Source organism: Manacus vitellinus, unplaced genomic scaffold (genome assembly GCF_001715985.3).
Source record: "Manacus vitellinus isolate BGI_N305 unplaced genomic scaffold, ASM171598v3 scaffold_8_pilon, whole genome shotgun sequence".
Lineage (NCBI taxonomy): Eukaryota > Metazoa > Chordata > Aves > Passeriformes > Pipridae > Manacus > Manacus vitellinus.
In genome coordinates this window covers 17,288,324-17,312,222 of record NW_021940864.1, presented here as the reverse complement: position 1 = coordinate 17,312,222, position 23,899 = coordinate 17,288,324, and the positions used below count along the sequence as shown (strand labels likewise).

Sequence of the window (23,899 nt, the reverse complement as noted above, 5' to 3'; positions counted from 1 at the left end):
CTTATAATATTTTATTTAAGAACCTATTAAAGTGATGAACTGTTAATTAGAGAAGTTGCAAGAACACTTAGAGAATATTACAGGAAAAATGTTTTAACCTAATTTCATATTGCCCCACTCTGGTGCCACAAGCTGATGTAGTCTGCACCACTTACTGAGTCAAGCAAATAAAACTTGAGGCTGGAGTATAAAATGGTAGACAGATGAATGATATCACCATCTCTACTCAATGTTCAAATTTGTTAGCATGGTTAACTTCAATCTGACAACAACAGAAATACCAGTTTCAGGATACGGATAAAAGATTGATTTTCAAGTATTAATAAGACAAGCAAAAATCTACAGAAGCGGAACTATTCAATGTCTATTTTATATGAAGGCCACAGGAGAGGAGGTTTAATTCAGGGTCAAGACTCTTATTTTCAGTTTAAATCTTTGGTCATGAGTGAGAGAGATTCAAAGATGAGTAGCTTAAAAGTAAAATGAGTACAAATTCATCTTCTCTAGTAAGATAAAAAGTCAGGAAGTCTCCATTACGTAGAATAAATTGAATGCAACAGTCAGTCTTAACTCAGATCTATCAAGAAGTATTATGAACTCCCTTTATAAAGCATGCATTCAACTCACAGATGATAAAAACTGCCAATAAATTGTGTTGGATTTTTATGAAAAAAAAAAAAAAGTCCTAAGTTGAGCAGTTTACTGAATAATCAGGTTGCATGCTGGGAATGTACTTAAGGTAGTTAAGATGGGCAACAAATTCCACAACGAGCACAGAGCCATATAAAGTCAAGGTACCTGTGTACCCCTGCCTTTTCCACAAGGGGGGACAGTTTTCTAACTCTCACGAGTCCACTTTGCTTTACTTGCTAAATGATCCTGCAGAGCAAGACATACCAAACTCGTGGAGTATTGCTCCACAGGATGTAGTAAATGCTCAGGAGCCTGCATGTGTTACACCTCAATCAAAGGCTTCTGTGGCCATGGAAGAAATCTTTTGCATGATTTGCTACTATAAAGCCTACACAGGAAAGAAAAAAGAGGACAGACAGACAGAAATGAAGAAGTTGTTCAATGCCTACTGGGTTTATTTTTTGGCCTTTCTTTCTTCTTAAATTGTTTTACTGTTACTATTAGAAACTGCTTGGAGAGATAAATAAATAAATAAATGAAAAAGAAAAACAGCAGAAAACCTGACAAGAATCTTCTATTCCCATTGAATTTCAAGGACAAGAGACAACAACAAAAAAGTACAACCATTAACAATAACTGAAATATGATAATTACCATTAAGTAACAATTAATGAATTGTCACTTGAAATCATTAATCATCTAATCCCCAAGTTTTAGACAACAAATGCTTCTTACATTATATAACCTAATATTCTGCAGATTCTAGAAATCCTATTTCTATCTGCTTTACTTGTCTTCATTTTTTTTCCTAAAGGTAACTTCTCAGAATAATTTCTTCCTAGCTAAAATGTTCTTTGACCAATTTCAAGGAAGAACTGTATCTGTATGTTTGTTAGCATTTCAGTGCAGCAGTGTGCTTTCACCAAGTGACTAATAATCTTAGCATATTTTTAAGTGGTTTAGAGCCATCCAATTATGTGTTATTATGATTTAGAAATTAACATTCTGAAAAAAAACAACACAAAACCAATAATGAAAGTGACCATTACTCTTCAGATGCTTTAAGAGTTGGTAAAGCCTTTAGAGGTTTTATAATTGTGTCCAAAAGAAAAAGAGTAGAATGGTAGTTATTTTACAGAAAACAGTTGGAACTTGCATCTAAAAACAATTTATTGGGATGATTCAGTATAAAATTCTCGACATCAGTTTGATTGCTACTGATTATTAAATTGTAAAACAAGCAATCTCCTTCTCTCTGCCCCCAGACAACTCTCACCAATCTGGGGTCGATTTCTTCATTAAGAACTGCTTCATTCTTAATAAGAGCAACTCGCTGTGCAAATCTGCAGGTTGATATAGATTCCTGGAAGGAAAAGAAAAATAAAAGAAAAGAATTTCTCTTAGCTTTGCACTAGGTAAGTAGACCAGACTGCTAATGAAGTCATTAAACTATGTTTCTATTTTTTGAGCATTTTACAGAAATATTCTATCATTTCATGTTCCAAAATAACAATATTCAAAGGAAATTAGGTTAGCATATTAATGAGAGTGACATATAAAACTGTTAAATCATAGTACATATTTTATTGATCCAGTTAATCTCCTAACCATTTGTGTTTCAGATAAGTCCCTGACTGGCACTATAGGATAAGAAAGCCATGCTATTTAGAAGGTAATAAGGTTTGAATTATGAGAAAAAGAGAAAATTATCTAAAACTATTTTTTTTTTTTTTTGCTGAAAAAGGGACTAGATCATTTTATGTAAAAGACAGCAGGAAAAGAGATGAAGGGAAGAGTGGAGGTCCAGGAAAAATGAGAAACAAGCTGGGAGACTGGGAACTAGAAGGCATACAGGAGAACCGTGATACCAGATAAAAAAATGTCAGATGAGCTTAGATGGGATACAGGAGAAAGGAAGGCAGAAAAAAAAAGATACAAGACTGAGTTTGTGGAGGAAACTCTTTGATAATCAGTGCGTACTCCCATCTAGGGCACAGAATGAAATCAAAGATCCTTATATGTACTGTTCCTCCTTTGAAATCAGCTGATACTTGAATGTCAGACCCTGCTAGAGAACTGTACGATAAAATTTTCTGAGATGTGCTATACTGCATTTAAAATGGAATTTACATGTACTTTACTACTGTAACAGAATAGATTTTCAGAATCAAAGTAATTCTGCAGTTTTCAGTCCTCTAACATATGAAAATACCAAATTAAATGTTATGTTCATACAGTTCTTTTTCTGCAGGACTTCTGTCTCTGTCAGTGCTTGAAGGGGTGGTATCTGAATTAGGGTTACATGAGGAAAAATACTAGTGCTTCTTGCCAAAACATAATATACACAGAGAATCAAAGGAAAGGAAGGTCTTAAACTAAGACAGTTGTAAACAGTATTAGCTGTGTTTGCCTCTGCTGTACAGTTCCTGTGCAGTGATGATTAGCTAATGTGATTTTAATTAAGTTCTGTACATATATTGAGTACAGTTATATGTACACTACACATACATACATTTCCATCAGATCTCTTTGCCCTGTTTAGTGTGAAGCATATATTAATGAGTAGCTAATCAATTCAGTTCTTGATGTTCAATATGTAAGTTTACAATTTATTTATTCTATGCCATGAAAACAGTCATCAAGCCTGACATCTAATTTCCTAATCATTTTTCAACCATGCTTATCATCCCAGCACCTCAGGGCTTCACAAGAATTAGTCAACTAACCCTCTAGTTATTGCTTTGCTGCAAGTGTGTGGAATGACTACACTTAACAGAAAGGAAAGTGAAGTCAAAAATACCGAAAAAATTATATGCAGTTGCTATCAATATACAATCTTCTGTTCAAAAAAGCTTCCATTCAGCTTCAGCTACAGATATAATAAGTAATATATCTATAATTCAGAATCAACATCTTCATTCAAGCACTCCACAAAACTAGAACAAAAAATGTGATGTAGTGATCTGAAAAATTCTGTATAAACTCATTGGTAGGAGTAGGGATATAATCTAGTTCTCTAGGATAGTATTCCATTTGTCCTCTTCATATGAGGGCCGTTTCTTGAGTTCTCTGCTTCATTGCTTTCATTGCAAGAAACAACACTGGATCCTTAAGAAAGCAGCTTTTATTATACAACTTCAATTCCCACTGAGTGGTAGTTCTGTCTTGTGCTTCATTCATGAATGAAATGTATATCCCATAGAAAAAAATAAGCAAACATGCAAACCAAAGATAATGACTCATGCACTATCCTAATTCTGACATTTTCTAATGACTTATCATTAATTGATAGTAATTGACTTACCATCTGTTTATATTATTCAGACATATTAACTTATCATCTGTCTATATTATTTGGACATATCAGATTGTGGGGAGCAAGGAAGAGATTTTGTGGGTTTTTTTGGTTTTTTTTTTGGTTTTTTGTTTGTTTGTTTGTTTGTTTTGTTTTTGTTTTTTGTTTTTTTTTTATTTTTGGGAGGACTGAAGAATCAGATCTGTTGTGTGGATTGTATATGTTAAAGCAAGAACATGAAACTGTCAGTAGCGTACTCTGCATAATTGCTTGGGCTAAATATTCCCAAAATAGAAATCTAGAACACAACATGAGATACATATACCTGATGAATTGATATACAAAAGGGTGCTAATCCCACAGAGCCTAAAATAAAATTAACAAACTTACCCAGTTGCATTTGTAACAAGACAATATGCTTGCATAATTACATGTTTGCAAGTCTGAACAATCTGTTTTCATTTAACAGCAAAGTCCATTTTCTAAAGAAAAAGAAGTCTACAACTAGATGAAGTATGGTTTTAGTATAATGCTTTCCACTGTATTTCGGAAAACAGACTTAGGCTAAATAGTTTTTTTTTCTTGTTTATTCACATTAGAATGCTTTGATGTTAATAAAATCAGGAAATAAACATATTACAAATGGCTTTGAGCGAGGGTTCTATCTATTCACATCACTACATATTTTAGAATAAAATACACTAGACTGTTTCAGTTGAAAGGGATCTACAATGATCATCTAGTCCAGCTGCCTGACCAAGTTAAAGCATGTTGTTAATGGCATTGTCCAAATATCTTTTAAATACTGACAGGCCTGGGACATCGACCACCTCAGCCTGGTCCAATGTTTGACCGTCCTCTTAATAAAGAAATGCTTCCTAATCCAGCCTGAATCTCCCCTGGCACAGCTTTAAACCATTCCCATTCATTCTATTGCTGGATATCAGGGCAAAGAGCTCAGCACCTCCCTCTTTGCTTTTCTTCCTCAGGGAGTTGTAGAGGTCAAAGAAGCCTCCTTTGCTTCAAATTAGAGAAGCCCAAATTCCTCAGCCACTTCACACAGGACATTCCTTACAGCTTTTCACCTGCTTTGTTGCCCTTCTCTGGACGCATTCAAGGACCTTCACATCTTTCTTAAGTCATAGGGCTCAGAACTGCGCAGTCCTCAAGGTGTATGCAGACACCAACACTGCATACAGCAGGATAATCACTTCTTTGTTGCCCTGAACCCTGAGGAACATTGCTGGAGACCAGTCTCCAGCCAGATGTAGCCCCATTCACTACAACCCTTTGATAAAAAAAATACAGCCCTTTTTGTAAACAAAGAGAAGAAAACATCACTACACATAATTCCAGGGAAGGAAATTAGTAAAGGGACATAAAAGTGTTTAAAAAATTTCCATAAGTCCCAAACTACCCCACCCAATTCCCTCTCTCCCCTAGTGAACTCTCCAGCTGTCTACCACACTCAATGAAGTTTTGACTCCAAAGAAGTCTAACAGAAGTTCTGTCAAGACTTTCAGTGGAAATGCGTTTTCATAACTCAGAAATTTATTCCTCAGGAAATCAGTAAATTTAAAAAAAGAGAACAGTTCAGTACTAAGTGTAAATCATTTCCCAACTGCTCCTTGACTTGAGATTACTTAGAGAAAAGTACATTTCCTAATGGATATGTGTATATCCTAGTGCAATTTCTACAGATAAAATTATCTCCTGGAAACAAAGTTGTTTTTTTTTTTAATAAGGATAAGAATTAAAGCATACACATTTGAATTGTAAACTAGAATAAAATACAAAAGAGCAGGATCTTTAGAGAAGTGGAAATTTTTTTGTTCAAAATAGATAAAAATAACATACATCTATGTTTCTTTTGTCTATAGAGAGTGTTGCTATCATGGCAGTCATGCAGTTTCCTCCCAGGCTGTCTCTTAGCACTGAAGTCATCATAGAGTTTCGATAAGGAATGTGGGACCGGTTTTTCTCTGCAAGGGCAATTATTACCTAAAACAATAGCAAAAACAGAAAGGACTTGGAAATTTATATACCTATTAATGACTGACACATAAAAGAACAAAAACAATCTACTCAGGAACTTCTGATACAATAAAACTATGCTTATGCACCTTAGCTGCAAACCTGCTGGTTTTATTGAATGAATTTCAACTTAAATTTCAGCATGTTTATATGTCTTTGTAGGAGCTGGACCTGAAAGACCAAATAAATTACATTTTATCATACCCTAGCCTTACAATCTCTCAGCAACATGGAAAATGAACACGATAAACTCAAACCCACAGATTTTCCTAGAACACAGGAACATACTGAAAATCTTCCTCATACTTTTTTGCCTTAACAATAAAATATGCATAGTATTCAAGTAAAAATTTGCTCAATATTTGCTAAAGCATGCTTTAAAAATTACACATTCTTAAAGCATGTGCTTCTTAGATGGGTTGATACATTTATTTCTGAGAAAATGTCTTGGAAAGCAAAGCACAAATAAAAGGGTGCATGACTACAATGTACTGCTGGAAAGAAATGATTCAGTTCAGACTATATATGTCTTCGCCAAAAAGGAAATTGTACACCTCCTATTCTCAGTTTCCCTTCTCAGCTGTTTACATTATGAGACCTAATTATTATTAAATAAAAGGCCAGATTACCCCATGATCTCCTGTGATGTAAAAGATTTTAACTGTTATCAGGCCAAGGACTGTACCGAAAAACTGTAGCTATATGAGTTGTGCAAGCTCTCCTAAATCATTAGGAGTTGGTTTTTCTTCAATAATAAATATTACATTCCAGTATATATTTAATTTATGCTGCATTTACAAAAAGTGTTATTTTAGAAAATTTAGTAGCAACTTTTTTGTGGCACTAGTTTCTCTTAACAGTCTTCAGAAAGTTAAAAGTTAAAACTATAAATCTTACACTGGCAGCCCTGACAGACATGAATGCATAATATGAAAATTACTATCTTGTAAAGGAATCTGGAAAGCCGTTCCTGGATCAAGGTTTTCAAATCTCATATTTACAACTTGTTATATAGAAACATGTTAAAACTTTGTTGGTTTATAATATTGCATAGAAACCTCGTAGTAGTCTAGCACATACATTAATAAGCACACTGTCAGCCTCTACCACACAGAGACTATAATCTGAATAGACAAGATGGGAAAAGAGCCAGAGGGAAGATATGTTATTTCCATTAAAAATGGGAACTTTGTTACAGAGAAGTTCATTTTTTCTGAAGCTCATGTAGGAAGTCTGTAGTACAGGTGGAATCTGAACCCTCCCACACTAACACTGGAAAGTTTTGTGACTAGCTCTTATGAAGCAAAAGCCACTGTACTGTCATAACACAGAAGATTTTGGTCTTAAGTCTCTTTAGTACAACCTCACCTAAATCACTAAATCAATCTTTACAATGCAATCAAGGAATCTAGAATAGAAAGAGGAGAATCTAAAGGAGAGGGAAATAATGTTCTTTCATAAAGTGAGAGAAACCACCTGTACAGACTGAACCTGGGTCCTCTAACAGCCACAAAATATGATAATCAGAAAATTGTCTCATTTAAGAAGGCATTATTGTCCTTTTAATAGAAAAAAGGGTGGGGGTTTTTTTGTTGGTTTTGTTTTGTTTTGTTTTGTTTTTAATACCAGTAGATCTGAGGTTAATAATATTACTAGACCAGGGTTGTAATATGCAATATGCTGAGTGAAATGAACATAATTTAAGGCAGAAAGTCTCATTTTGAGTGGGTCAAAAAAACCACTTTAAGGTCTAGTTAATTTTTTAAATGTGGAAGCTGCCAGAACTATACTTACTTGCATCCTGTATGACACATTATGGAGTAGAGTAGGTACAATCACTCACAAATGATTTCACTGAAATGTATGGAAATATTGTTAAGCATAAAGGAAGGCCTGAGACTCACAAGTGGTTCTGACATGATATGAAGTGTGTCCAAGGCTCCCTGTTCCAGGCCACATCCTTTATGCAAGGACTAGATTTGCACTAGTACCTCATGCCAACAGGCAGCCAAAACATGTTCTCAGAGCATTCCCAAGAGATGAGGAGTTTGGGGTGCTTGCAGGTACAGAGCTATCAGGTACACTGTTTCGTGTATCAGACGCTCTGAAGCTATATGCCAACCTCTGAGGTCTTTTTTTATGTCTCCCATCCTATCTCCCATTTCTAGTAGAGTTTAGCAGTGTAAGCTCTGGTCCTTACAGCAAAAAAAAAAAAAAAAAAAAAAAAAAATCAAACTATTGCTGATGTCTTGTAGTAAATTACAAGCATTCTTACTTTTTAGACAACATATGCTTATTTGCAATATATATTACAGGTCTTGCTGGAAATAATTCACCCCAAAATCATGATTTTCTAATCAGAAACAAATACATGTATTTCAATTTAAATTATTTAAAAGTTTCTGGTTTTTCTGTTACTCTAGTGTCCGTACATGTTTATTAGGAAACACCAAACAGAAAATTATCTTTTATACAAGATGTGAATAAATCTAGCGTTTGATGATTGGTAGTAATTTCAAATTTTATTAAAAAAACCTTTGGTAGGTATGGGTAGCAACCACTCACTAATGAATAAAATCATTCAACATTCCCTAAATGGAACACATGTTAGATGACAGTTAACAGGCATATTCATTAAAGCAGTGAGAACATTGTACTCTACTATTTTGGGGAAATAATTCCATTATAGTGTCAAATCATGTGGCAGTATCACTGTCAATTTGCAACTCTAAGTTTGGTCCAGGATACTTTATGTTGTGCATCAGAAGGGAACATCTACATACACACAGTTACAATGCAGTTGTAATTCCAGAACATGCTACTGCATCTCTCAGACAAAGAAAAGCTACCCAGACATGGTAGTAGGGACTTCTAAGTTCCTGATGTCATTTTAGATCAGCTGCATGACACTATCTTCATTTTTCTCTAGACACAGAGGCCACTTGGAGAAAAAGTGAGTTTATTTATTTGAAGATTTTTTAAACACGCTGTGAATATTTAACAAGTAGACCAAGTGTGGTAACACAGAACTCTGTTCCCATTGTCATCTCAATAAAAATCATTTTACATGACTATTGTATTGTGAAAAGTGTTTAAAAATGGCATAATTTAACACTAAACCACCAGTAGGCAACTGAATATCTGAGAATGTAAATAAGCTGATTTGGAGGAATCAATATACTTTAATACTAGTCACTGAAGGGTCAGAATTGAATGGTTTAATTCTCACTGAACAAAGAGGTATTTTTTATAGTCTTCAGCATCAGAAAACATTTTTATTAATGATACACAATCCCAGTCAGAATCCAACGTGCTTATTTCCGTGCTTATTTCTTCTAAAATAGAAATTAAAAGTTGCATGAAAAAAAATATTCGTTTCTACAGCACTTCAGACCTGAGTATGTGAAAACACACTACAAAGATTATTAAAATCAACCTCATACAGGCTCATGCAATGTTGCATTATAAATACAGTAAAATCATACAGTAAATAAGAAGGATTGTGAGTATAATTTGTAGGATTCTGAAGTGGTCCACTTTAGAATCACTAATCCTTATCACTCCCCTTGAGTAAAACTGAAATACAGACTTTTTTTTCAAGGTAAAATTTAAACAAATGGGGGGGCTGAAAAAAATTCAGGGTAATAGTAAATGACTGACTGCCACCTGCTGTGCTTTAAGCTTCTTCTTTTGACAGATGAAATATCTCTCATTGTAGGGTAAATAAAATGCAAGAGATTTGTTCTTGTTAACAGGAAAACACACAACACAGAAATGAAAAATATTCTTCCCAGTAAGTGGAACAAACAGTTATATTTCCTAATAATAATTTTAAAGAATTGTCACATATAGACACCCACAAAATTTTCTGGTTTTAAGGATTTCCTCAACTGTATATTTTACTAAATAACACATATAGTGACATGTAAATTAAAAAGGACAAGTTTAAATTTCAGAGTTAAGCATTTTTTCTTCTCTCTACCCCCTTACTTCTCCCACTAAATGAAAGCCTCACAGACCTGATGTGGTCGTACATAAAAATTTTTAAAGAAGCCTTAGGAAAAAATACTGTATTCTCCATCAGAATCCCTCCAAATAATTAATTTCTGGCAATAAGAACAGTGTTTACTGTACTGTGAAAACAATATTATGTATTCAGCCTTAGGAAGAACTTAATTTGTTTTACAGGTGTGAAGTCTGAAATGAACACTTGAAAATCTTCAATGATTGCAAATTAATAGTACAGCATTCACAGAAGAGATTTCATTCATTGTCAAGTGTTTCTTACCTGTACTTGGTGTTTTACAGCATTCTAAACATAGAACGTACAGACCATCACAGTAGATCAGGGAGATATATATTAAAAACTTAATAATAATTACAAATTAACAATTATTTAATTTTTGTAAAAATACAATTAATCATTGTTAATAAAATCTTTCATCTCCAAATTTTCCATTTACTGCTGCTATCTTAAGAATTTTTTTCTTAAATTAGTAAGATTAGTTGGGAGTAATCTATTTTCTCATTATTTGCCCTTTCCAAAGAGGAAAAACAAAAAGCAACAGTGAAAGGAGGATAGGGATTTTAGCATACCTTGAATCAAGAGGCTAAGTCTTTTCCAGTAACAACAGCTGAATGACAAAAATTTGTGGAGATTTATTATCATCGTAGTTACATCTGTGAGTAGTAATAACTAATTATGGTAGTTACTCCATAAATACATTACCAAAGGTAACTCCTGTCTTAAAGAGATCAAAGATTCTCACTGGTAGAGGAATAAAACAACACATGTTGTTTACCTAGTAATTTACCATATTACAATGCTTGAACCAAATAAAACCAAAACACTTTAGTTCACTGATCCTTGAGTGATACATCCTGATCCCAGCCGTGGAAGGGGAAGAAGATTACAAAAAACATTTTTAGTAGAAATATGGATGCAATCTTGCAAATATATTTAGTACTTCAGATAAAACAGGAAAAGTATTTTGGAAATACTACCATGTATACCTACTATAATCTTACTGCTTAATTTTTAAGCTTAATTTTTAAGCTTTTCCTAAATTAAAATATGTTAATTTAAAGGAAGAGCTATCAATACAATTTTTTAAAATTGCAATAAATATCCTAATATATCAAGTTTTCCAAAACATTGCACGTTGCTAAGCAGGGATGTAGTAAAGGGAGAAATGTTTTACTCAATTATACCTGTTCCAAATAATGTAATGACAGGTTGATATATTTGGCTTCTGTCAGCAAGTGACCTCCAACTCCAGTCTTTGCAACACGTTCTGATCCAGCAAGGTCTACTAAGTGCAACTTGGAGCGCCTGATAGTTGCAGATCCAGGTTCCTTGCTGGAGACGTGAACAGTGAAAATGCAGTGAGATCGGCTTGAGGCTTGATTCATTGGTGTCTACAGTGAAAAGAAAGGAAGAATCCTCAATGTTCAGTGAGAAAATAAATTTAGGTTTTTATAGCTTGACAATCTGGCAATCAAAATCCTCTATCCCCCTGAGATCAGCTCAGTTGGTTAGAGTCTGGTGCTAATAACATCAGGGTTGGGGGTTTGTTGCCTGTCCAGGCCATTCACTTAAGAGTTGGACTTGATGATCCTTGTGGGAACCTGTGACTATGTGATTGAGCACATTAGCAAAGCAAGTGGTCTTACTATGCTAAGGAATATTAGAAAAGGGCACCTTGATCAGAGGGAAAGTTACTAACTCCTGATCTCTGAGAGGTTATCAATTTCCCCATTGGTGCACACTTTTTTCCTTTTTTTTTGTTTTGATACATAGCTATCACTATAACTCAGACTAGGACTTTCTATAAGGCTTCAGACTTTTGCATTATTACTTCTATCAAAAAAATTAACTTGGCAGAATCAGTGTCAGAATTTTATGTGACAGAACAGAGTTTTCATATTCATAAAAATACATTAAATGTATGTACTTGGAATAAACTACTGCCACATTTCCTTAACTAGACATATGGAAATTTTTGGTCAATTTTTATAGATGCTCAGTTTTAGCATCACTTTAAAGGTTTTCTCAATATACTTGAAATGCAGAACATAAAATTTTAAACAGCTCTCAGTTATTTAGATTTCAAATGACCATATGCCATCACATATGCACTTTTCTTTTCTTAAGAAGACATATAAAATATCTTTAATCATCTAAAACACCTTTCATTTAGTTGTATGAAGATATTGTTAGAAACTTTAAAAGAATTCCTTAATATCCTCATTTTATAAATAGCCAAAGCTTTAGACTATGGAGATTAAAGGTTAGCATACAGATAGTATTTTTATTTATAAACTATAACAAGTATGATAACATTGTTTTCCGGGCATAAATGCAGAAAAATAGGGGACTGAAATAAATTAGCAAATTAATATTATTTACTTAGCAACTAAATCTATATTTATAGCTGCTGAAAAAGATGATAAAAAATCCTGGTTATATTGTCTACATTAATCTCTTGTCTATACTTTATTCCTCTGTTTTTCTGGAGTAATTATCTATGTAGGCATACCCTGTGATTCAGAGTAGAAATACCAACATATTGCCTTTTTTTACATAGTCTGCTTGTAGATGTTAAAACAGTCTGCCTACTGCAGGCGCTGAAGATGTTGTCTTGTTAACACAGAAAAGACAGCTCTTAACAGAATGAGTGCAAGATGAATAATCCTGTAACAGGAATAATATGGACAGCTATACTGCTTGGTTCAATTGTCTTAGCTTCCATTTCCCCATACTTTTTTTCAGCCTTAATAGTGCCAGCAACTGAGTTGTTTTTGGGAACTGATTCAGTTCAAAGGAAAAAAAAATAAAGTCTGCAAACCATAGATATTTAATCTGGATTGGTTTCTCAATTCAGACACAGCACAGCTATGGACAACTGTTCTAGTAAAATACCTGAAAATGGCAGCATAGAGGGCGTGAACAAGTAGGTAGTGTGCAGGAACAGCACACACTTGTAGTTGTTGGTGAGAATTCTGTATGTAAATTACAGCCTTAGCACCATTTTCTCTTGGTCTGCTTTATCTAATAAAGGCAAGCTCAAAGGGAGAGGGAGAAGAATTTTGAACTTTAGTTTATACAGATGAGGAATTTTAGAATTTGCAGTCCTGTGAAATGAGCATCAGAACATCAGAGTGCCATGAGGTCTTCAGAGGTGAGCAAATGAAGAGGAAGTGAGTTGTAGAGTTGGAATGAAAATAAATAGGCTCAGGGAAAGGTGACAAGCAAGAAAATACTCCAAAACTTACTTAAAATGCAGGTATACTAAGAAAAAGTTATATGCTGTGAAAATGTACTTTATTCAGCAATTCTGATTCCATGATTAATCAGAGCCAGCTTCACTTATTTTACTAGGACAGCTATAATTTTATTGCAGCTCTGTGAAGCAGGACTGGATATTTTATTTTTTCCAGCTCAAAATCCACAACAGAATTAATATTTAAGGACATTCTCCTCAACAGAACTGATATTTGAGGATATTTTGCACTACAGACATGTAGTCATACTATACTGTAGACAAATCTAAGCAGACAAGTCTGAGATCAAATATCAATACAGATTCAGCTGTGGAAGTAAAAAGTAAAGGTTGCTGTAAAAGAAGCAGAAGTTACCATACTTCTGAATATTCTTAAGCAAACTTGTGTTTCACGATGCAGCAAAGCCTCATGTATTTCAAAATGTGCTTTTAGTCACACCTGTTTAACGCTAATAGAGGCAAAAAAAAAAAAAATTGAAGTATAAAAGGAAATAGTTTAAGGACTCTGAGTTCCAAAACAGTGCAATATTTCTTCTATTCAGTCCTTACTGTCTACTGCAATACACTAGCCACAACTTTATTTTGTGTGTTCCAAGTAGATTTGGCTGGACTGGCCATTAGAAATTCTACTGCCTTTCTCTCCACAGCCTCCTTTTTTCATGTGAATGAAAAAATGAATGAAGCTGATTTGTGAGTCATTGGCTAGAATCCCAAACTCATATTTTTGTAAAGTCCTTCTTCAGAGTAGAATCATGGTTTAATAAGACACCAATACTCCTTTTAACAATGTAATGCTATCTTTGCTTTGCAGTTCCAATATGTAGGAAACTCTGATAGAACTATTGCAGGAAGCATGAAGCAATAAAAATTTAAACTGTTAAATAGGATGAGATCGTGAAACATTAATTGCAGTCATAATCTCCCACACTTTGCTTCTTTTACCACATAAGTAGATGAAAAGCATACAACAGAAATGATGACTTGTCAGCATCTTCAGTCCAAAACCAAGCCTTTTTTTTGTTGTTGTTGTTTGGTTGGGTATTTGCTATCTTAGATATGCAACTTCTGAGAATCACCATTCATCTTTTTAGAAAGTTTGAAAACTGAAAACTGAAAACCAAAAAACAAAAATTTCTGGACAGTGTCTCAGAGCCTACTAAAATGTTCCTTCAGTGGCTTTCAGAGTTCATTTTGGCTTTGTTAGCAGTATTCAAACCATATGTATATGAAATCATCCTCACACTAATTTGATGTGATGAAGGAAAAAAAAGAAGGAGGGGAGTGGCCTGGTTCTCAGCAGATGGTTGCTATTGTGAGAGTTATATATAGAACAACTGATGAGCTGCAGTTACTTACAAAGAAATAGTTTTTTTCCAGGAATTCTGTGACATCATAAACCACTTAAGCAGACTTTGGATGCCTTGTGATATCACAAGAACACTACAAAAGAATTAATGCCAGGTCATCTGTTGCTGCCCATTTGTGGCAGGGTAAAAGAGGAATTCAATAACATTTAAGATCACGACTTCATAAAGCAACAGTGTTTCATTTGGAAACAATGAACAAGGCATATTTGAAGCCAACCCAGACTTGTTTCTTTCCAGGACCAAAATATACCTGTTTGCTGAAATTAAATAAATTGTATAGAAACTTTGTGACCTTAACTATTACATTTATTCATACAATGGTTGCAAGAAGGTGGTTTCTACTTAAATGAGAATCTACAGCACAGTCATCCTGCAAGAAACATCTGAGTTGGATGTTTCTGGCAAGGAAAATGTCATTAAAATGACCAAAAATTTGCTGGAGTCCAAGTTGTCCATCTTAATCTAATTTTTACCTATTTTAAGTCAACAAAACACTGCAGGAATTCTTCCCTATGCAGGAATTTATGTATTTCCCAAATATTTAATTTGTTGCCGCTTATTATAAATGTTGTTTTCACTAAGAATAGCCATAAATGGATGCTACTGGTCTAAATAGAGTTCTCAATAATTGAGGACCTAAGAGCAGGTTTCTTAAATAGGAGAAAGACATGTGAAAAGCTGTTTGAAAATCACCATTAGACTAAGAGAAGCTGCTACTATCTGGAAGAATAGTGTGTTGATTATAGCTGCCAAAACACTCTGACAGAGAAAATACATAAGAGAGTTCAGGACTGCTGGGACAAAAAGATTTTACAGGTGATAAATGCAGTTGTTCAGCCCTTATTGCAAACCATCTCCACTTGGCAGCTTATACCATTCCAGTGGAATCTTTTCTTCCTTGAATCAAAATATTTAAACAGCAGAAGAACGTGAATTCCCTGTGTGAGTAAATTAGTGACTAGCCAATGCATAAGTGAAGAAAGTCTGATTCTGAAATTTTGCATTTTTTGAGAATGAAAAGGTACAAAATTTTCTTTAAAAAGAGTGTTTCTTTTTCCTCTTAAGGCTTTTTCACTTTTTAACTTTTTGAAGAAGAGTAAGTCAAAAGAGAAAAGTACTGACAGCATCCAAGACTCATATCAAATTGATTTTCTCCAATCTCATGCTACTTTCAAAGGGATATCTGTAGGAAGAAGTTACGACAGCTACAGTCATTTCACAGTTCAGATGGATATCTCTGCCTAAGGAATATAAACTCCACCACTTCCAACAGAACCGAGCTATATGGAAGAGTATGTAAGTTGATGATAGGAGGTTCTCTCCTTTATATTTGGTAGATGAGTGAGACCTTAATATATCTTTAGTTTCCTTTCTAAATAATATGGTGCAAGTGAAAGGGCTCTTCACGTGTACTTAAGTACACTTGACACAGTCGAAATTGAAAAATTTTTGCTATGAAAATATAAGGATCAGAATAGGTGCAAACATTTCCTGAAAGCAATACTTTATCTTTCCATGTTTAACAGTTAGACCACAGGAGCTCAGCTAACTTTTAAAGTAATTAATACTCCCTGGTGAGGATATTATTAAACTTTATATTATATAGTGCCTTTTATCCATATAAACCCCAAAGCATTTTAGCAACTATTCAAAGTAGCATGTACAACTAGTGATTTCTTTATCACACACTGAAATGAAAGCACCTGGGCTGAAATGACAGTGCCATGTAGTGCTAATAATACCAGGTTTTTTGGAGTGGAAATAAATTAATAATTGACACCAATGAGGAATCTAGCAAAGCAGAAAATTTTAATTCCTTCTGGAATGCAGCGCTAACATGGATAACCATGCATTTTTTGTCAAGTGTCATTTAATCTCATATGTTCCCACATTCAAATCCTATTTTTCATATTGTATCCCATAAAAAATGCAGTCAAATACTACAAGGTCTTTCTAATTATATTCAAGAGAATAACAATGGACAATAAATACAAACAGAATGAGTCCAATTCAGAGGTCACAAGTCAGTCCCCACAGCTATCTTTAAATCTTTAAAAGTTCCATTCTTTCTTGAAATAAATGTATTTAAACATTGCCAAAAGCTTACTGCTTCCCCCATGTGTACTTTGAACATTTTAAATGATGGAACATACAAAATACTGTGTAGTATGTATGCAGTACCAATACGGCGTAGTATGTATGGTCTTCCAAATTAAAAAAAATTAAGCACTACAGGTATAAAACCATATACTGAAACATCTCCTTCCTCATTAAAATGACGTACTTTTTCATTAGAGGAAAATTAAAGTCTAGCTGTACATACAACTGCAGCACTCAGACACATTAATCTCAGATAAAGATTTTACAGTTTGGAAATCAATGCATGTCCTTGGGAGAGAGACTATCTTACTCTGCTATGTTAAGAGAAATACTAAAAAATACCAAGAATTCTCAAAATCACAGAGGTTTAGGCATGTTATTTTGAAAGGACAAAGATCATAAGAGATTCCCATCACAAGAACTTAGAGAAGACCACTTCAGTTGAAGATATATTAACAGTAAACCAAAATGAAATGGTTTGTGAACACTACCTAAATGGCCAAACACTTATTTCTGCACAGGAGCTTTATTAAGATACTGCTGCTACGACCTGTGTCATATTGCAAATTAGATTTTGAAATCCCCTGTTTGCATGCATATAGATACCTAAATCAAAGCTGGCTTACAAAATTAAAATACAAAAAATGAGTTCAGATTTTATAACCTGTCACTGCAGATTCTCATGCATTCAAATGGAACAAGAAACTGGGCACTATGAGATAACCAAAAAATTTAGCCCTTACATTTGGCAGAGCTGCCAACAAAAGAATCAGTTTTTTGGGTTTGATCTCTGCCTATTTCTCTCTGGAAAAATATGAAACAAAAAATTCCTATTTGGATTTTTACATTATTAATTGTTTGTGCACAGATGTTTCCCATCTTACCATTTCCACAGCTTGTCAAAACTAGAGGAAAGGACCAGTTCTACACTGACTAATAAAGTAATACTACAAAAATTAGATAAGCTTCCTTTTTTCCCTTCTCATGAGCTATATAGTTATGTGTGGGAAAGAAGTATCAGTTATAAATGTTCCCATAGGTTCTGACATTTAATGAATGAATGAATGAATGTAGCCTGTAAAATACTTCTAATGTTATGATCGCTTTCTTTTTAGCACAATCATTGATGAAGGAAAAACGCAGCCTTCAAATCACAAGTTAGACTGGACTAGCACAGGTGATGCAGAAATTAAATTGTCATTCTTATTTTCAAAATAATCAACTCTTCAAAGAAGGGTTATTTAAGGGATAAAGCATCAGACTGCAATTTTAGAGGCTACAGATTTCATATGTGATCCAAGACAGTTGTCTGAGTTTTTCCACAGCCAAACTTGTCATTGTTAAAAAAGATGAATCAAGCATTTCTTTTACTTTCTTTTTTATTTAGGTTTATTAATCTTGCATCTTTTTTTTTAGTTTACTTAAAAGGGTTCTAGTCTTGAGAGTTCAAAAAGTATTATCATCATTAAGATTTAAAAATATTAATCTCTGAAGAAGTTATGTTTTAGGTCATAAGTCCTCTTTCTTAGATGTCTACATTAATCTACCATTTTTGCAAACACTGTTCCTCATTCTGATGTTATCATATAAAGTACCACAGTCACCTTAAGTGCAAAATGCCATATAATAATGGGGATAAATTCTGTAATGCTAAGACAAAGCAGCAATCAGTAAGTTCACTGAACTGTACTGCAACATACCTGCTGCAATCATAAAGGAAAAATTTATGACATAAGTACATAAAAAAAACTTCTACAATGAAATCAACCTCAGTTGGAGTTTTAGAATCATACTAGCATTCAGACTAAGCAAAGTAAATATTGTTGCAATATGTGGTAGTTATTCCAAGCAAGTATTCTCAGCATTTTTTCTTCTAAGTATTTTTTATTAAAGATCAATGAAACAATAACTTTATAGTGTTTATATAACAAAAAACTCTTGCAAAAGCAGCAAAACTGATGTTGGCACAGCATTTGCTTACCCAAGCTATTTAGATTAGTGAATTCTCTACTATTTGGGTGCTGCACAATCTGATGTCTATTCTTATTGTTTTCTAGCAAGTACTAACATGTTCCAAATAAAACTAACAAGTTGTAGATTTAAAAACAAGCTAAAGAGCATTTTCCTCATACAATTCACTTAAGACATGGAACCTTGTGTCACATGAGATTTCATGATAAAAATCTGGCAGGGTCAAAAAAGGCATCTGGGCAAATTCATGCAAAGAAAAAGTACAGCAAAAGTCATTAGTTGATAGCAGTCTGAAACACATACTATTGAAGACTAGAGATTTTTTTTTTTTTAAGTATCATTATTGACTTGGTTTATCTTTTACTCATCTCTATATATTTTGCTATTGGCCATTACCTCAACTTGACATTTAATGACTTACCATGTTTATTAGTCTTGCTATTTGTTCATAACTTTCAGTGTTTGGGATATATATTCTCTTTCCAAATACAAAACAAAATTGCCCTTTACAATTGCTGATTTATGATCCTGTCACCCAGCAGCATATCATTCTTTATATATTTGGTCTCATTTTCATAGAGGGCCTCTAGACTGATCAGAGATTTTCCGAAGATCTTTCTCCATACAACGAATTCTGTTTTTCTGTTGACCCTGAGATTAGCTCAGCTGGTTAGAGCACAGTGCTAATAATGGCATAGATCGTGGGTTTGATTCCTTTATGGGCCATTCAGTTAAGAGTTGGACTTGATGATCCTTGTGGGTCCCTTCCAACTTTGAATATTCTGAGATTACTCACTATCATGAGAGGTTTTAAAGCTTCTGAAGTCAATGTTAACTTTTTGTCTCCCCTACTACACCGTTTCAAGCTCCTCTCCTCTACAATTTTTCCATTTCAATATCATGAAGCAGTTCCTTGACTCAATACTCATGTTTATTAACAGCCCTTAAATTGATTATTTCTTGCCTCTCAAAATGTAACTGTTGAAATAGTCCTTCTCGAGAAAGAAAAAACAAGTATTTTTTTTGACAATTTATATTTTGTGATCAACTGCTTCTTCCCCTGTGCTCAGGTGTACGTGGTCAGCCAGCAAGAACACAGAACTACTTAACTATTTAATATGCTTTAAGTGTCTTCCTTGTCAATGATTTATGATATATCTTTTTGGTGATACAGATACAGAGGAAGAAAACCCACAAAGTTCTAAAATAGAATTAACTGTATTGTAGTAAAGACACATTGTCAGTGCTCACTTTTTACAATACACTTTTTATATTTACATTCCTCATCCAAGCACAAAAATAAGGCAAAAAAGAATCCTACAGATTTTGGATATAGAAACACTTCATTTTAATTTTTCAGAAGCAGTAAAAACACGCTTGTCTTTGCATATTCGCATATATTTATTCTGAATTTGCTTTGCACTACCATTTGGGTTTTTTGAGTGTTTTTCTGTTTTTTTTTCTTTCCTTTTGATTTGGTGGTTGTTGTTATTTGTTGGGGGTTGTTTTTGCTGGATTTTTGCTGGGTTTTTTTGTTCTATTTTTACACATAACACAACATGTTTATGCAATAAAAAGAAAAAAAAGAAGGGACTGATAACTTATGGTAAGCACTTCAAAGGCAATTTAGTACTTAATCATAGAATCATGAATGATTTGGGTTGGAAGGAACCTTAAAGATCACCTAGTTCCAACTCCCTCTGCCATGGGCAGGGACACCTTCCACTAGAGCAGCTTGCTCAGGGCCTCATCCAAGTTGGTGTCGAACACTTCCAGGGAAAAACTTCTGTGGGAATTGTAGCTGACAATCCTGTGTAAGGGCATGTTTTCTAATCTTTAAATGTATATGTAAGATAATACATGCCACATTCAAAAGTCAGGCTATACTTTAGGAGAACTTTTGTATTCTAGTTATTTGAATTTCGGTAAGTTAAGACATCAACAACCACCAATCAGATTCACTATGGGAAAACAGAAAGCTCTTCGCAAAGTGAAAGCTGTCATCAGAAAGAAGCTTATTTACTTTCACTGTGGAAATACACTCAGAAAGAATATACTAATTTATCTCCAAGGACTTCCAAAATATACATCTTATGTGGAGAGGTTTATGACCATTTTAACTCTGGTGGCATTAAGGAGGATTTGGAGCAGCAATTCTCACCTCAGCAATCATTCTGTTGGTGTCTCCCAAGAAGAGTAGGTTTAAGGCTTCCTCTTCATTGGTTGCTTGCTGAAGAGACAAGTTTTTCAGATGAATGTTTTGATCAGAGTCTTCCATTATTGTCACTTTTCTATGTGGAAAATAAAAAACAACCACCAAATGAAAACTATAGTTTTAAAGCAATATTTGTTCCATACTTTCATTTTGATTGTATGTACCTAAAAGGTGAAATCTAAATCAATCATGATGAAAGAACTAAAGATGTGAAAAATAAATTATACCCATTAAAGGAAGTGCTGATTTTTTTAAATGTCACTTCTTTTTATTCCTTTATTACAAACCTTCACACAGAAAAGAAATAGTTGAAATCTATTGGTATTAGAGAAAGCTTTAGGATTTTTATTTTAATGAGATATAGTAAACTCTCAAGAGCAAGAGGTTAGATGAATCATCACAAACAAATAATAAGTGGGGGTTTGTTTTCTATTACCAAGCACAGATGATACACAAAACATACCATAATCTTGATGTACAAATAGGCATGGAATATTTCAGAATCAACACATCTGTAGTCAACATGTTTCTAATAACTTTGCATTTGTAAAGACTATTTCTCCTTTCATTCTTCTTAAATGGTAGTAACTACAACTGTAAATTATCCCTTTCTTAAATTAAAAGCAAGAAAACAGAATGATTTTATTTATTTCCACTGACGTCAGAAACACTCTTAGCTGTACTTCTATAAGCCATAAAGTTTACAGAAAGGAAGTTAGATGGAAGTAGCAAGGATATGGCAAAAGCTCCAAGAGAGCTGTTAAATATTACTGAAAACCCCTCTAATTTATTCAAATAGTCCTTTAACATAAGAATTTTTTCTTTTGAAATGGTTACTTAGAGTTAAACTTTATTGGCATTACTGAGTAGCCATTAGGATCTCCTCATTTGGAACATTTTTTAGTATCCAACATGGAAGCCAAGTAGTTGCCTCACTGGCTTTGGAAAACTCCCAGAGGGAAGAATCTGTTAAAATGGAAGTACACTAAATTTGAGGATAAATAACCTATGCTTCAGGGTGAATTACATGTTCTGAGACAATTTAAAACAAGCAAGTTAGAACTTTTTTAGAAGTTAGAGGGTTTTTTTATAAAAAAACCTATTTTTACTGTGTAAGTATGGATAATACTTTATATCTATACATATACACCTATATGTTTACATATATGTATATACATTCTTTTTCACGTTCTTCAGGGTTAACCACAAGAGGGAGTATGGGGCTTGAGTTTCTATCAGTAGATAGTTCTTGCACGTTAATTACTTCAAGTTGCTTCAAAACCAGAAAGATATGGTTTTGTTCTGTTTTGTCTTTTTTGTTTTTTCCCCCAAACTCACAGAATCAAATCAAGCATCTAAGTAGCATTCCCTAGCATTGCACTTAGATATTGGGGAAGTAGTTCATAGTCTGATGGTCAAAACATTTGAATAGATATACAGAAAAAATTTTAACAATTGCATTATTCTCACTATTTTCAAGAATAAACACATGTAAAAGTACACACAATGCTTCTTTAGTATTCATAACAATTGCTTTTCCATGTATGATAGCCTTATTTTTGTGTGGTAGTGTAAGACATTACTAATACAGTCAGAAAACTCAGCTTCCCCATTCAAAGCATAAACCCCAAAGCATAATTCTGCTCTTGCTTTGTCAAGTTGTATTCTATCTGCAATTCCACCTGTGCATGCATGACACAGTAAAGCCCAGAGTGGTTCTGATTGCAGTATGATGCTCTGACTAATTTTAATATTTGAAATTGCATGGTAAGCATCATCTACCTATTTTTACAATCTAGGAAAACAATATTGTTTTATTATGCACATTTGGCATAGTATTTAAACTTTTAAGGATCTTTTCAGTCTACACTTTGATCAACGATCATTCCAGCTCAGAATACTCTGTGATTCTGTGAAATAATTTCCAGAGAAGTAAGATGTTAATTTGGATGTAAAGCTCTAGAAGATTAATATATCAGAAATGAGACAGTGCAGACCTCACAAAACAGTGACAGCCTCCTATACAGTGGCCTTGCAACTATTAGGAAGATTTCCAAATGGAAGCCTACATTTGCACATCTAGAGAGGCATCTATCAAAACTTCCTCAGAATGGTATGTTCCAAAACAACAACAAAATTATTTTTTACAGTGTTATAAAGTTACTATTTAGCATGATAATAATTTCTAGAGTACATTTGCTATATTAGTAAAATCTTTACATTTCATGGCTCTAACTTGGGTGGAAAAATTCTGTGAAGTTATCCATAATGACTGAAAGAAGGCAGAGACAAGGTTTTGTATTCTTTATAAACAAAGAATTTTTTCCATTTGGCTTAAGGGATGGAATTAGTAACTGGCTAGGAAGCCTGTAGGATGGGATCAGGCTTTCTTATTAGCTCCAGCCCTTTCCTGCATCAGCCGAGCTGCCATTAATGCAGGAGAGCCTTGCACACTGAATGCTTTAATTTACGAAATTCTTGTTACTGGCAAACAATGAACTTAAAGCTACCTTTGATTAATTAACACCGTCTCATATGTTATATAAATAATAAAAAAACCTCTTAAAATATTTTGGAAAAAATTACAATTTTAAAAATCAAGTTTCCTATTATTATAGCCATCTCTAGGGCTTAGAATTGAAGAAATCTAGAACAATATTAAAAACTTCATAAACAATTAAAAATTAATCATAATGATACAAATAAATAACATATGAGGATATACATGAGGAGATTATAGTGATACTACTTCAATGTGAGGAGGACAGTATTCAGCCAATAATAAATTTAGGAAAAAGATAAAAGAGAAAAGCAGTAAGCATGCATCTTGGAGTCTGTCTAGAAGAACAGAATAAATTAATGGATAAGTATAGCTAATGACTTGTAAAATTGCAAGGAGCTTTAGGTTTTAAGAAAGAATGATCAAGATAATAATTTTATAGATCACCCCAAAAAAATGATCTTTCAGAAGTACAACTCCCTGAATACCACAATAGAGGAC

General features: G+C 33.8%; 1 protein-coding gene across 1 annotated transcript in view; it reads right to left on the bottom strand.

Moving 5' to 3' along the window:
- KIF6 (kinesin family member 6) overlaps window positions 1-23,899 on the bottom strand; it is a 154,761-nt gene that overhangs the window by 110,074 nt on the left and 20,788 nt on the right. The window contains exons 6-9 of the mRNA XM_029965038.1: window positions 20,845-20,974; window positions 11,174-11,380; window positions 5,786-5,929; window positions 1,910-1,996 (exon numbers count right to left, since the gene is read on the bottom strand). Coding sequence (XP_029820898.1) covers window positions 1,910-1,996; window positions 5,786-5,929; window positions 11,174-11,380; window positions 20,845-20,974 — 568 coding nt within the window. The remainder of the gene's footprint in view (window positions 1-1,909; window positions 1,997-5,785; window positions 5,930-11,173; window positions 11,381-20,844; window positions 20,975-23,899) is intronic.